Source organism: Schistocerca americana, chromosome X (genome assembly GCF_021461395.2).
Source record: "Schistocerca americana isolate TAMUIC-IGC-003095 chromosome X, iqSchAmer2.1, whole genome shotgun sequence".
Taxonomy (NCBI): domain Eukaryota; kingdom Metazoa; phylum Arthropoda; class Insecta; order Orthoptera; family Acrididae; genus Schistocerca; species Schistocerca americana.
The window spans coordinates 177,918,228-177,933,174 of NC_060130.1; the positions used below are offsets into that span (position 1 = coordinate 177,918,228).

Sequence of the window (14,947 nt, forward strand, 5' to 3'; positions counted from 1 at the left end):
TAACCAAATTTTGAAGGAAGAATAATAATCAATAAAATCTTGCTGAAATACTCATGAATAAGATAAAAACTATATTGAACAAGCTGATTTTCATTGGAATGAGCATAACTGATATGTTGAAAGATTTTCTGTATGGTTTTCACTATAATGTAATGAAACGAAAGTATGGAAAAATTGAATTTTGCTGTTAAGATACTGGCAGGTACATTTATAATATAGAAACAGAACATTTTTATGATGATGAATTCAAGAAAGCGATTATCCAGAACATAATATTTACAACATTCCTCAAGTAAAGAAAAAAGTATTAAGAAAGATTAATGTAATGGAAAAACAAGGGAAGGATTAAAGAATGTAAATAAAATGAAATCAAAAAGAGTTAAGAAATATGTTGTAAAAAAGTAAGCTTACAAGATTATATAGATAGTTTATCAATAATATTCAACAATATAGTATTATGAATTAAATTCAAAGTAATAAACATGTAATTTATTATGCTGAGGTTCGTAAAAGGCATCAGTCCACATGATGATAAAAGATATATTTTGGTTAATAAAGTAGATACATTATGATATGGACATTGTGGTGTCACCGCCAGACACCACACTTGCTAGGTGGTAGCCTTTAAATCGGCCGTGGTCCGGTAGTATACGTCGGCCCCGTGTGTCGCCACTATCAGTGATTGCAGACCGAGCGCCGCCACACGGCAGGTCTAGAGAGACTTCCTAGCACTCGCCCCAGTTGTACAACCGACTTTGCTAGGGATGGTTCACTGACAAAATACGGTCTCATTTGCCGAGACGATAGTTTAGCATAGCCTTCAGCTACGTCATTTGCTACTACCTAGTAAGGCGCCGTATTCAGTTACTATTGATATTGTGAATCATGTACCGTCAAGAGCGACGTTCATTATTAATGGATTAAAGTTAAGTATTCCACTAGCTACGTCCGTTTTTCTAAATTCTTATTTCCTTGTCCTGTTCCACGCCAGCCTGCGTGAGCTAAAACGCGTGTATTTTGGCCTCCTCTGGTAACACAGTGTTGGCTCTCCTGCGAACCACAACAGACATTTTAAAATTATTTATTGACATAAGATTTACATTTCATTTATTTTTAGTTTTTATGAAATCCACATTTAATATATTTATGTTTACTATTAAAAAACAAACCAAATATATGTTCTTTGATTCCTAACCTATATTCCGAACCATCATTATTATTTTTAAGCTTGTAACATCAATAAAATTTGCAAAGCTTTTTTCACCATAATTTTCAGTATGGAATGTGTATAAGGTAGTTACGGTATTCATAAGTTAATCAGTTAATACGTTTCATATCTTTCAATACATATTTAATGTTAAAATTTTCTAACCCTCCAAAACATTGAAGATACCCATTTATGCTGAAAAATAACTATAAAAATTTTAATAGAATAAATGTGGAGAGTATTTTTAAAAAATTTCGTTTTTCCGTTGTCTTATCTATATTTTAAAGGAAAAAGAGGTGAAAATGAGGATATGAGTTGAAGTTTTTTTATTTATATTTTATACTTGATAATTCTCGATTTTGCTTTGAAAAATCTTTGGACAGATGATGCCAACTTTCAAAACTACTTGAAAAAAGATGAAACTGTATAAAAAGTGTGAAAATACGGTTGAAATGCTTGACAAAACGACAGTTGTTTTTAGTGTATGTCAGTTTGACATTTTATGTTATAAAAACGACTTTTTGGCAAAATCGTGTTTCAAATTTAGTGATTTTTTTTGTGATTTCCCTTTTTTCAAAAATTACATTTTGCGCTAAATTGTGATAGAAACGTTCAAACACCATTATTCTTTCGCTTAACCTGGACTCCTTTAGTTTTTGTTTATCAGTTAGGCTTTGGGTACAACTTCATAACATGGCTGATGAAGCACAATGGGTCTTTCCCATACCTCAAAACACAGCTCGGTACATACCCGTAGTAAGGTGTACTGTAAAATACTTCACTTTTTTCTTTTTATACACAAAGTTTCCTGTCTCAGAGAAGGAGGAGGATATTAGTGTTTAACATCCTGTCGACAACGAGGTCATTGGAGACAGAGAACAAGCTCGGGTGAGGGAAGGATGGGGAAGGAAATCGGCCGTGCCCTTTCAAAGGAACCATCCCGGCATTTGCCTGAAGCGATTTAGGGAAATCACGGAAAACCTAAATCAGGATGGCTGGAGACAGGAAGTCTCAGAGAAGAATATTGGATATTGCTGCTCTGGTATTCAACTATTTCTTGTTCCACTTATTAAGCAGAAATATCTACCTCCCTTTCTTAATATTTCTACAGGCATATGTAGTCAGTGATTCTATAAGGGCCTTACGATCACTGATTTCCTGCTGTTTGTTAACTGAATCATGAATTTCAGGCCTGTTTGTAGCCACAAGGTTTAAGACATTGCTGTCACGAATCAGCTCTCTTAAATATTCAATTTAATTTTGTAATAAGCCATTTCGAACAGTATCATATAAATCGCTGGCCTTATCACCCACCTTAGCCAAATGATTCTCCCCTTCTAAGATGAAAAGAGAAATCCCGCCCCCCCCTCCAACCCCGCCCCCAATACTACATGGTAATCTAAAACCCGGGCATGTCAACCTCAAGAAGAGAAATAAACTTGCAAAATCCCTCTCCTTGGAAAATTTTCCTAACCCAGAATGTCAACTGTGGTCCAGCCACTCCTTTAGGACCTATACTATATACACTTCTACTGGATAACACGATCTTTTTAGGTGTTGGGAACAGATCCTGAAGTGGGGGATATATTAGGTGTTAGGAACAGATCCTGAAGTGGGGGATTTACACGTAATTCAGAGTGACAGGAACATGTCTCACAAAAATAGTCTTTCATTTAAACACTCCAGTTTATTCATTAAAATATAGATGAATGCAACTTATGAAAGGGAGACAATCAAACAGTTGGCTAATGTTACCTGTGTGAATATTGTGATTAGTGTTTATAAGGATAAGAGTGTTACTCAACTACATGAAAAATTACACCTGGTAATTCAAAAATGACGGTCTCAAACTCACTATCTGCTGATGGAAAACAATGACTGAAAGCTTCGTTCAAAATAGTTCAAATGGCTCTGAGCACTATGGGACTTAACATCTATGGTCCTCAGTCCCCTAGAACTTAGAACTACTTAAAACTAACTAACCTAAGGACGTCACACAACACCCAGTCTTCACGAAGGAGAGAAAATCCCTGACCCCGCCGGGAATCGAACCCAGGAACCCGGGCGCGGGAAGCGAGAACGCTACCGCACGACCACGAGCTGAGGACTGAAAGCTTTGTGATTGATTGAACACATATATGTTGAACCTGAGACATGCGGTCATATAAAATTCCAGAAGTGCAGGATAAGAACGACCTAGTTCAGGAAGCTGCTATGAATGCTCACCATAATTTAAATGCCCTGCGCCATGATCAAGGAAGCTGTCGTGCTGACTCCTTCGAGAAGACGAGAGAGCGTTGCTACAGTTTTCCCTGGACGTCTCCTGATGCGGAATCGTTACTGTCAGCCGTAGCTGCTGCCGCCTCAACAGCGTCTTGGCCCAGTGTCGATGATCCCTCCACTTCGTCTCAACCTAAGCACCATATTTTTGGCTCTCTGCCGGCCGGGGTGGCCGAGCGGTTCTAGGCGCTACAGTCTGGAACCGCGTGACCGCTACGGTCGCAGGTTCGAATCCTGCCTCGGGCATGGATGTGTGTGATGTCCTTAGGTTAGTTAGGTTTAAGAAGTTCTAAGTTCTAGGGGACTGATGACCTCAGAAGTTAAGTCCCATAGTGCTCAGAGCCATTTGAACCATTTGGCTCTCTCTTACGCCTTACGCCCTGCACTCCTTTTTCTTCCAAACAGTGCCAATCAACAGTAGTGAAGGTACGAAACACTGTTGCCCAACAGTGAGGTTTCACTTCTGCATAGAGAATCAGACGCCAGTCAATTAACAAAAGCATCCACTACTACTATAAAAAAACGTCCGTTTCATCTCTGTGCTCGTGACGTCACACTCTAATAACCAATTGAGCGTTTTCGTGCCTATGTGGCTAGCGTCGCATCAGGGAGCCTGTGAAATTAGGAATTACTGCTCACAAGGCTAACACATTATTTTCTGCAGATCGTGTTTTCTAAAGTGGTTGATGGCTAACTACAAAGGCAATACACAAAACATGAGGAATAGTTTCTGCCCCTTAGGACGCCTCAGCTGCCACAGTCCTGCGAAGACCACCTAAGCCTCCGGCCTCCAGTCCCAGAAAAGTGCTGTTTTCCGCAGCATTCTCTGTTCACCCCATCTCACCTCAAACACACTGTGTCTTCTCACGCACGCAAAATGCATTCACAAACCAGTGAGTCCATCACCATGTTAAAGAAGGTAAATGAAGCTACATGCGTCAACATTCTACCAGCCACTGTGGTCCAAAATCATCGATAAAAAACACTCTCAATGCAATCCCCACAGTTATCATCCTCTAATTACACAACCAATCTCAAAATAATGAAAAAGCCACGCATAATTGCCTGACGCATTTCAAACTGTGTGATAATATCTTGGTACACGACACTGTTCCCTGCAGTACAATATATCTACAGGGTGGTCCATTGATCATGACCGGTCCAAATATCTCACGAAATAAGCGTGAAACGAAAAAACAACAAAGAATGAAACTTGTCTAGCTTGAAGGTGGAAACCAGATGGCGCTATGGTCGGTCCGCTAGATGGCGCTGCCATAGGTCAAACGTATAGCAACTGCGTTTTTTTAAAATATCAACCCCCATTTTTATTACATATTCGTGTAGTACATAAATAAATATGAATGTTTTAGTTGGACCACTTTTTTCGCTTTGTGATAGACGGCGCTGTAATAGTCACAAACATACAGCTCACAATTTTAGACGAACAATTGGTAATAGGTAGGTTTCTTAAATTGGAATACAGAACGTAGCTACGTTTGAACATTTGATTTCGGTTGTTCCAATGTGATACGTGTACCTTCGTGAACTTAACATTTCTGAGGACGCATGCTGTTACAGCGTGATTACCTGTAAATACCACATTAATGCAATAAATGCTCAAAATGATGTCCGTCAACCTCAATGCATTTGGCAATACATGTAACGACTTTCCTCTCAACAGCGAGTAGTTCACCTTCCGTAATGTTCGCACATTCATTGACAATGCGCTGACGCACGTTGTCAGGCGTTGTCGGTGGATCACGATAGCAAATATACTTCAACTTTCCCCACAGAAAGAAATCCGGGGACGTCATATCCGGTGAACGTGCTGGCCATGGTATGGTGCTTCGACGACCAATCCACCTGTCATGAAATATACTATTCAATACCGCTTCAACTGCGGGCGAGCTATGTGCCGGACATCCATCATGTTGGAAGTACATCGCCATTCTGTCATGCACTGAAACATCTTGTAGTAACATCGGTAGAACATTACGTAGGTTATCAGCATACATTGCACAATTTAGATTGCCATCGATTAAATGGGGGCCAATTATCCTTCCTCCCATAATGCTGCACCATACATTAACCCGCCAAGGTTGCTGATGTTCCACTTGTTGCAGCCATCGTGGATTTTCTGTTGCCCAATAGTGCATATTATGCCGGTTTACGTTACCGCTGTTGGTGAATGACGCTTCGTCGCTAAATAGAACGCGTGCAAAAAATCTGTCATCGTCCCGTAATTTCTCTTGGGTCCAGTGACAGAATTGTATACGACGTTCAGAGTCGTCATCATGCAATTCCTGGTGCATAGAAGTATGGTACGGGTGCAATCGATGTTGATGTAGCATTCTCAAGACCGGCGTTCTTGAGATTCCCAACTATCGCGCAATTTGTCTGCTATTGAAGTGTGGATTAGCCGCGACAGCAGCTAAAACACCTACTTGGGCATCCTCATTTGTTGCAGATCGTGGTTGACGTTTCACATGTGGCTGTACGCTTCCTGTTCTTTAAATAACGTAACCATCCGGCGAACGGGCCGGACACTTGGATGATGTCGTTCAGGATACCGAGCAGCATACATAGCACACGCCAATTTGGGCATTTTGATCACAATAGTCATACATCAACAAGATATCGACCTTTTCAGCAATTGGTAAATGGTCCATTTTAACACGGGTAATGTATCACGAAGCAAATACTGTCCGCACTGGCGGAATGTTACGTGATACCACGTACTTACACGTTTGTGACTATTACAGCGCCATCTATCACGAAGCGAAGAAAGTGGTCCAACTAAATCATTCATATTTCTTTACATACTACACGAATATGTAATAAAAATGGGGGTTCCTATTTAAAGAAACGCATTTGATATCCGTTTGACCTATGGCAGCGCCATCTAGCGGGCGAACCATAGCGCCATCTGGTTTCCCCCTTCAAGCTAGACAAGTTTCGTTCTTTGTAGTTTTTTCGTTTGACGCTTATTTCGTGAGATATTTGACTTGTTCACTAACAATGGACCACCATGTATATATAGGACTAACTATTTGACGTGGTAATGCGGCACAGCACACTCCAATTTTTTAACAGTGCAAGGTGCTATCATGAAAGATAAGTGTGTTTTCAGTTGACCAATTTCTTGTGTTGTGAATATTCACGTATCAGTTAAGGTTTGCCCACACTTCTTCAGTTAAGAAAACACGATCCAAATCTGCGATTCCATGGTGTTCAACAAATGAAAAGAACTACATATAGCAAGCTAAGCGCTTTCCTTTATCGAGTGCCTGCAGTTGCTGCGCATTAAAAACATGATTTGCACGAAATTGTAACTTCTGCATTGCCTTGCGAGCTCTGCAGTGTGAAATCTGAGAGTGGACATATAGTATCTCATTTTACAAAAGTCCCTCTCACAGATTTTTTGGCACTTACTGGTAATAAGTTTCGGGTAGATATCACTGCTCTGTTTCAAAACGCTCTTTCCTCAACCTATTTTACGTTCAACCATAAATATTTGATGGAGAGTGTCGGTGAGGGTAGCCCTCTGTCTCCCCTGATAGCCAACCTTTTGATGGAGCACGCTGAGGAGAGAGCACTTAAATCAGCAGCACTAAAAACAATTGTTTTTTGGAGGGATGTGAACTATAATTTAATAGTGTGGCCTCATTTAGAAGACAATTTAATGAAGTTATTACGTCTGATTTGAACAGTTCTCTGGTATCCGTCCGGTTAGCGTCGTAATTTCTCCACAGTATTTCGGCAGACGTACACGCTGCCATCTTCAGGTGGTTCCTGACGAATGCTGTGCTGTTCCTCTCAGCTTCTATATATACTAGCCGTTACCCCCCTCCACCGCTCCTCTCCTGGTGTCTTTGGTGCAGGCGGCGTGGCGGCTACTGGCGGTGGAGGGGGAGCGGCGCCTGGGTCTGAACTGAGGTCTGCAGTCTCCCTGCTGCCGCCGTCGGGGGCGGTCCTCGATCTCTGGGAACGCATCTTTCTCTCCAGGCTGATTGCGGGGTTCCAAGCCTGACTAAGTTGGAGACCGCTGTCTTTATTAATTAGATCGTCCTGTAGTCGGATCTCGATGACTTCTTTAGTAACGCAGTCCCAGAAGTAGGAGGACTGACATAGTATTTTTGTTTTTTCATAGTCCATAGTATGGCCAGTCTTTATGCAATGGTCAGCCACGGCTGATTTAGTGGCCTGGCGTAATTTGGTATGGTGCTTGTGTTCGCGGCACCTCTCTTCCACATTGCGGACTGTCACCCAAATGTATGATTTTCCGCACTGACAGGGAATTTGATAAACGCCTGGTTTTCGAAGGCCTAGGTCATCTTTCACTGAACCCAGTAGAGTCAAGGTTTTTGCAGGGGGTCGGAATACACATTTCATATTGTGTTTCCCCTGGATTCTACCGATTTTTCTTGAGGTGTTTCAGACAAACGGAATGCACGCCAATGACTTGTGTTCTTCTGTTTCTTCTTCTTGTTCTTTTGGCGCAGTCTGTCTGAGTGCGTGTCTTATTTGCTTCTGGTTGTACCCATTTTTCCGAAATGTTGGCTCGAGGTGCTGCAGTTCTGTTGGAAGGCTCTCCTGATCGCAGATCGATCGTGCCCTGTGAACAAGTGTGCGCAAAACGCCTTTACGCTGGAAGTTGTGGTGGCAACTGAAGGCATTTAGGTACAAATCGGTGCGTGTAGGTTTTCTGTGACCCATCTTGCCGTCAGGTTCCCATTTCACCAGGACGTCAAGAAACGGTAGGGCACCATCCTGATACACCTCCATCGTGAACTGTATGTTGGGGTGCAGCAAGTTGAGGCGTTCGAGAAATTCATTTAAGCTGTCCCGTCCATGTGGCCAAACAATGAACGTGTCATCAACGTAGCGGAAGAAAGAAGTTGGTTTTTGTTTGGGTTGTTCTACTGCCTTCTCCACGAAATTCTCCATAAAAAAGTTGGCTACAACTGGTGAAAGCGGGCATCCCATGGCGACGCCATCTGTCTGTTCATAATAATTTCCGTCGAACAGGAAGTATGTTGAGGTGAGCACGCACTCGAAGAGCCTTGTTAGGTTGTTGTCGAATTTCTTGCTTATCAGATCGATGGAGTCTTTCAGTGGTACCCTAGTGAAGAGGGACACTACGTCGAAGCTCACTAACAAGTCGCTATCCTGGAGCCAAAGTTCTTGTATACGCTGCACAAAGTGGGTGGAATTGCGCATGTGGTGTTCGCATTTTCCCACAAATGGACTAAGGAGACCCGTCAGGTGTTGGGCCAGTTCATAGGTTGCTGCTCCTATGTTGCTGACTATTGGACGCATATGTGTCCCATCCTTGTGGACCTTTGGAAGCCCATACAGTCGTGGCGGTGCAGTCGCTCGTGGTCGAAGTTTCTTGACACTTTTTCCATCAAAGCCACTGCGCAGAAGTTCAACGGTTCTTCTTTGAAGGCGACTTGTCGGGTCTCCTCTTATCCTTCTGTACGCTGCGTCATCGAGAAATTCGTACATTTTTCTCTTATATTCTGAATGCAGGAGCAGTACTGTAGCATTGCCATTGTCAGTAGGCAAGGCCATCAACTCAGGATCGCTGCGTAGCTCGCGGATGGCCGCTCTCTCCTCCTTCGAGATGTTCTGTTTCAGTGGTGCCGCCCTGGTGAGCGTACGTCACGTTTCACGACGTATTTCTTCTACTTCATTGGCTGGCAGAGCGTAGGTGGCCTGCTCGACACTGCTTATAATGTCCACAATCGGTAGAGATTTCGGGGTCGGGTCGAAGTTGAGTCCTTTCTCGAGCATCGACATTGCTGCATCATTGATCGTTCTTCCTGTAAGGTTGATGACAGTACGCTTAGGTGGTTCTTGCCTGGTCTTCTGCACGACCATTACATCTTTGAATTTTACTAACTTCTTTATATATATATATATATATATATATATATATATATATATATATGAGAGAGAGAGGGAGAAAGAGAAAGAGAGAGAGAACAATCTGTATTTTGATATCATACTACAGAGTTATTATTATACATTAATATCATAATGACATTTATACATTAACTGTATTTGTATATCTAATACAGGCATTTAAAAGTAGTTTGTTTTATTGGATTTAACTTCAGTGTTATTCATATGACCACCTACTAAATTTTCATCTAATATGGTCCTGTTGTTTTAAAATTAGGTTTTGCCCTCAATTGATGATAGTATTCAACACCAGATATCAACTGTACTATGTATATTGTGCATAGTCTTACCAAATATATTATTATTCATTAGTTTATATAAACCTAATTCATTTTTCCCTCATTCTTATTTCAGTATTTTTTATCTATGAATTTTTGTAACTAACCAGATTGGCTAAATTTTAGTGTTATATGTATTGTAGTTAATTTTTTTCATAACTCAATAAGTGTTCAAAATTTCAATAATCTACCACTGAGTTTTATTTTTTATTTACTGTAGTTATTTTTTTATTTATTACTACTTTATTTTCTTGTGCCAGTGGACAGTACTCATAACTTGATTAATCACTTAAATTAAGTTTTTTTACACCATGAATCTGTTCTGCAATTCTTATAATTTCACCACCCCATTACCGTATGGTAAATATTGTGACATTGCCATACCATTTAAATTATCATGAGACATCTGAAAATTTGAGTCTTTGTCATGATCATTTCTTTTGTGTATTTATTTGCTTCAACATATACCTTACAGCACTGTCACATGTCATCATTTTCCATATTCACTTGTTAAAACATAGCTAAATCATTTAATAATTTATATGCTTGTTTACTGATTTTTAACACAATCATACAACAATGCTGGTGCAGCATAATATTGTGCAGGACCTAATCGATGTAATTTTATGCATGTATCTCTACAAATTTTTTGTTATACCTATCAATAATTCACATCAGTTTTATGATGTAAATCATGATATTGACCAAAATTTCTTATGCTGAATTAATTCCATATAGATTTTGTATGCTCATATTTTCATCTATCATATGAGTATCATTGTATATGCTGTAAAAACAATTTTTATGTGATCATTTATTTTCCTTACATCTGTTATCTTCAGCGCATACATCATTCCTAATAACTGGATCTACTTCATTAGCAGCTAAGAAATGTTTCATATTAATCATTTGCTCTTTTGACAAATTTGATTTTAATTGGTCTAATGATGGTGCCATGAACCACAATGTGTCTAAAAATCTAATTTCTACTCTTATCAGTTAGTCCACAAATAAATGACTATTTAGACAAGGTGAACTATGGAAATATATAGATACAGAATTTTGTAGTCTATAAATGATATTACAATAGTTATGGGTAATATACCTAAATAATCCAGTTATATGATCATGTTCAAGCACAGTTTCAATGATTTTTTTTGCAATGTTGCTGAAAGCTTCTAATTTCGAGTAAATTACGTAGTTATAAAATGTATAACATCCTAACACTTCCTCTATTTTTCTTCTTTAAGTACATTGTCATTTGTATTGTCACTTCCTTTTATAATCATTAAGGTATTTATTTTTCTGTTCGAAAGTATCTTTTAAACTCAACAATGTGGAGGCAATTCTTTTAATTCACCTTCAAATATGTCTCACATTTTAGTTTGATAATGTAATTTTTGTTACTTCTTCGTTAATGTTATCAGTTACTTTATACCACTATGTTTTTCAGCTCTAATGTTAATTTCTTCTCCTGTAAATTACATAAATTTATTATATTATAAAGACAAATAGTTGTTTATAATCACCATTACTATATTTTGAATAACATCAAAATCCAGTTACTTCATTCATTTCACAAAGCATTGTACAACTTTGAACATATGATTTTTGATTCAATTACATTCTTTTGTTCAATCCTGATAAATTTCAAAACAATTTATCTGGAGTCACAGGAACTCAATACAGTTCAATCAAGGAGCCTGTGAATCAAGTTGATTTGTCCTGATTCCCTGAGTTCTTCAAGTTACTTCAGGAAGATTGTTCACAGTCGCATGGAAATGAAGAGTTTGTCAATGCTCCATGTCTAATTACTAAACTGAAAGTGGTTAATGATGCAGCTAAGAGAGAAGTCTTACTCACAGAGAACTATAGTAATTAATTAAAAACGAATGGAAAACAGAAGTAGTTACGTTCTTCTGGTTATATTTTAGTAGTGCAATACGTTTCCATGTCATAAAAAAGAGTTTAACAGGTAGTAAGAAATAATGAGGGAAGATCTCGTTATATGTACTTCACTAATGGACGATGTTCATAGAATCTTTTTAGATTTTGTTACTATAGTTAATACAGAAATTTTAATAATTAAGTTGGAAGTTTTAAAATTAATGGTCCATCAGCTGTTTCTGAACACTATTTTTTAAGGTAAAGACAATAAGATTTTTACGATTTTTTATTTTTTCTTCAAATTTTGTCAAGGGGGAAATGATTTGCCTTTCCCTACTGATCCCAAATATCACACAATTACTTCTTTTTATACAATGAAGTCAAAGTATTGTTATCACACAAAAAATTAGTATTGAAAAATATAAGCCTAATGGACATGTATATAAACGATCACAGGACCTCCATTTACCAGATGAAAATGTAAAGTTTGTATGTCCTAAATATATAAAAAAAACGGCTAGGGCATCCAGAGGGAAGTAACAACGGATTTCCTCTTCCTGGTGTGAGCTGCGTGATCTCCAATGTGAGTAAGTGTGTTTCTATTACCCTAATCTCTGTAACTGGCAAGTTAGTAACACCAGCTGAAATTATTAATACCATAAAAAACGGCTAACTAGGAATAGTTACTAAATCTTTATAGTCGGAAGAGAAACAGACACTTGTTAATGCAGCCATTAGTTGTGGTTTGCAGGACGCGTTGGATTGTGCAGAAGCGACCAAACCCTGGCTACCACAAAGAGGACGGCACCTGGGATGGTGCAGCGGAAGCCCTTCTGGAAGGCAAGGCAGATGTGGCACTCATACCCACAACTATGCGGCCATACCAGGGCACGTCGATAGCCTTCTCCTATCCACTCTACTACAGCAGGCAAGTACAGGTTCTCATCACTGCCACCATGTAGTCCTACGACAGCACACAATTAGCCTTCGCCTATCTGCTCTGCTACAACTTACAAGTACAATATTCTCGTCACCACCACCATGGGCCCCCAAAATAGCGCGGCATTGACCTTGTCCTAGTATCCTATCCGCTCTACTACAGCAGGCAAGTACAACGCTTTAGTCACCACTATGATGTGACACTATCAAGACACAACACTAGTTTTCTCATATCCACACTGCTACAACAGGCAGGTGTAAGTCTCTCATGACCTCTGCTACGTTGCACTACCAGTATATGCCATTAGTCATCGTCTGTCTGTTATGTTAAAGGGGCAAATACAAGGCACTGGTGACTACCAACATGTGATCCTACTAAGGTACGTCAGTAGCCTTTCCCTATTCACTCTGCTATAACGGACAAGTACTATAATGTTTCTCGGGTGAGCACCTTGTGATTCCACCAATACATGACACTCCTTTTATCTGCTTTCCCAAAACAGGTAGATAAAAGTCTCGCGTAACCCCAAAAAAGCATAGCCATCTCCCTTCTTCTCTATACAGGAGGACAACCACTCATTACTACAGTTACATGCCACTACCTGTTTCCTGTCCATTTTCCACAAACTATTATCCTAACAGGGTAGACCTGCTAGCCTTCTCCTATTTAATCCAGTACAGCACATTAGTGCAAGTCTCTCATCGTCAATACCAAGGGGCCCTAACCGTTTCATCATTTTTGATTTTTTCCCCAGTATTTTTACTCAAAGTATTGTCATCACGAGACTCCAGACCCACTGGGAGTGCTGTTATCAGTGGCAGAAATAGATACTGCTTTGCTATAAACTCTTTTACCTTACTACCAGTTTACGCCCACATCTGGTCTAGATAAGGTGATTCCTATCAGCTACAAAACATTTAACCATTTGGGTTGATACATCTATGCAAATGCTCTAGCGAGCACTCAAATCTAGCTTTCTTCAACTCCTGGCATAAGTACTATTCAAATTTTTTCTTATGGTAACACATTCCTCATATTGATCAATAGTTCTTCATAATGCACAAACCTTCAGTCCTACAGCTGTGTGGTAAGTTGAGGAGATGTACACTATCTCATCAGAAGTTTTTGCATACTTGTTAGTGGACGTTAATACGGGGTTTGTCCGTCCTTTGCTTTTATGACAGCTTCAGTTAGCTGGGGAATGGAAACCCATTCTTCCTCAAGAGCCGAAATCAGGAAATGTAGTGATGTTGAACGCTAGGGTTTGGAGCCAATTCGACCCTCTACCTTACCCCAAAAGTTTTCCATTATGCTCAGGTAGGGATTATGGACAAGCCAGTCTACTTCAGGAATGTTATTGACTGCAAACCGTTGGCTCCCAGATGCTGCTTTATGACAGCGTGCACCATCATGATAATACGAACAGTCATCATTTCTGAACTGTTCTTCTTTGCTGTATGCAGTACACAATAATGTAAAATGTATTCAGACCCCTCCGCATTTAGTGTTATCTTAAGCGCATCAAAGGGGCCACACCATAACTATGAAAAACACCCCCATACTCTAACATAACCTCCTCTGTACTTCACTGTTGCACTATACATAATCACAGGAAACGTTCTCTTAGAACTCGCCAAATCTATACCATTCCATTGTATTGCCAGAAGGTATAGCGTTATTCATCACTCGTTGCCAGCCATCCACCATCCAGTGGCGTCGCTTTCTCACCTTCTCAAGCGTCGCTTAGCACTCACTACAGAAATGTGTGGTTTGTAGGGAACTGCTCGACGATTATATCCCTTCTTTGTAACTCTTTCACTGTGCTGGCTTCACTGCTGGTAGCACTTTGGAACTCAAGGGTGATTCGTTCTGTTAATCTCATGCGAGTTTTTATAACCACCTGCAATTCTCGACGGTCCCTGTCTAACAATGCATGAGGTCGAGTAGGACCATGCCCAGTAAGGCACTGCTGTTCAAACCTACCTCCAGGCTGATGGAAGTTCTATCTTTCATATGTTTACGGAAGCCCAACCAGACGATCTACTCTGGGAGGTCATCCACTGCCTGACATCAGGCAGCCGACTCCAAAAAGTCTACGGTAAAGTTTCGTTAAGGAACACTATTTTATGGGACTGTCATTAACATATCAATTACTGGACCTGACAACGTGGATTTACTATATAATCCTATGTGTAGCTTATAATTCTATATCTCGATCATCAAATCAAGATAATTTAAGAATCCCAGCTATTCATCATCTGCTGTAAATACTATATTCTTAATGCCTCTTGTTAAGATCACACCCCAATTCGCTTATTTCTTCCTCGGACCCTTCAGATACTATAAGAATATCTTCAACGTAAATTTGTAATTACACAGTTTATCACT

General features: G+C 39.7%; 1 protein-coding gene across 1 annotated transcript in view; it reads left to right on the forward strand.

The window, feature by feature from the left end:
* The first annotated feature begins 3,361 nt into the window (after nt 1-3,361).
* Nucleotides 3,362-14,947, forward strand: part of LOC124555894 (glutamate receptor U1-like) — an 80,262-nt gene continuing 68,676 nt past the window's right edge. Inside the window, exons 1-2 of the mRNA XM_047129953.1 lie at nt 3,362-3,549; nt 12,371-12,547. Coding sequence (XP_046985909.1) covers nt 3,362-3,549; nt 12,371-12,547 — 365 coding nt within the window. The remainder of the gene's footprint in view (nt 3,550-12,370; nt 12,548-14,947) is intronic.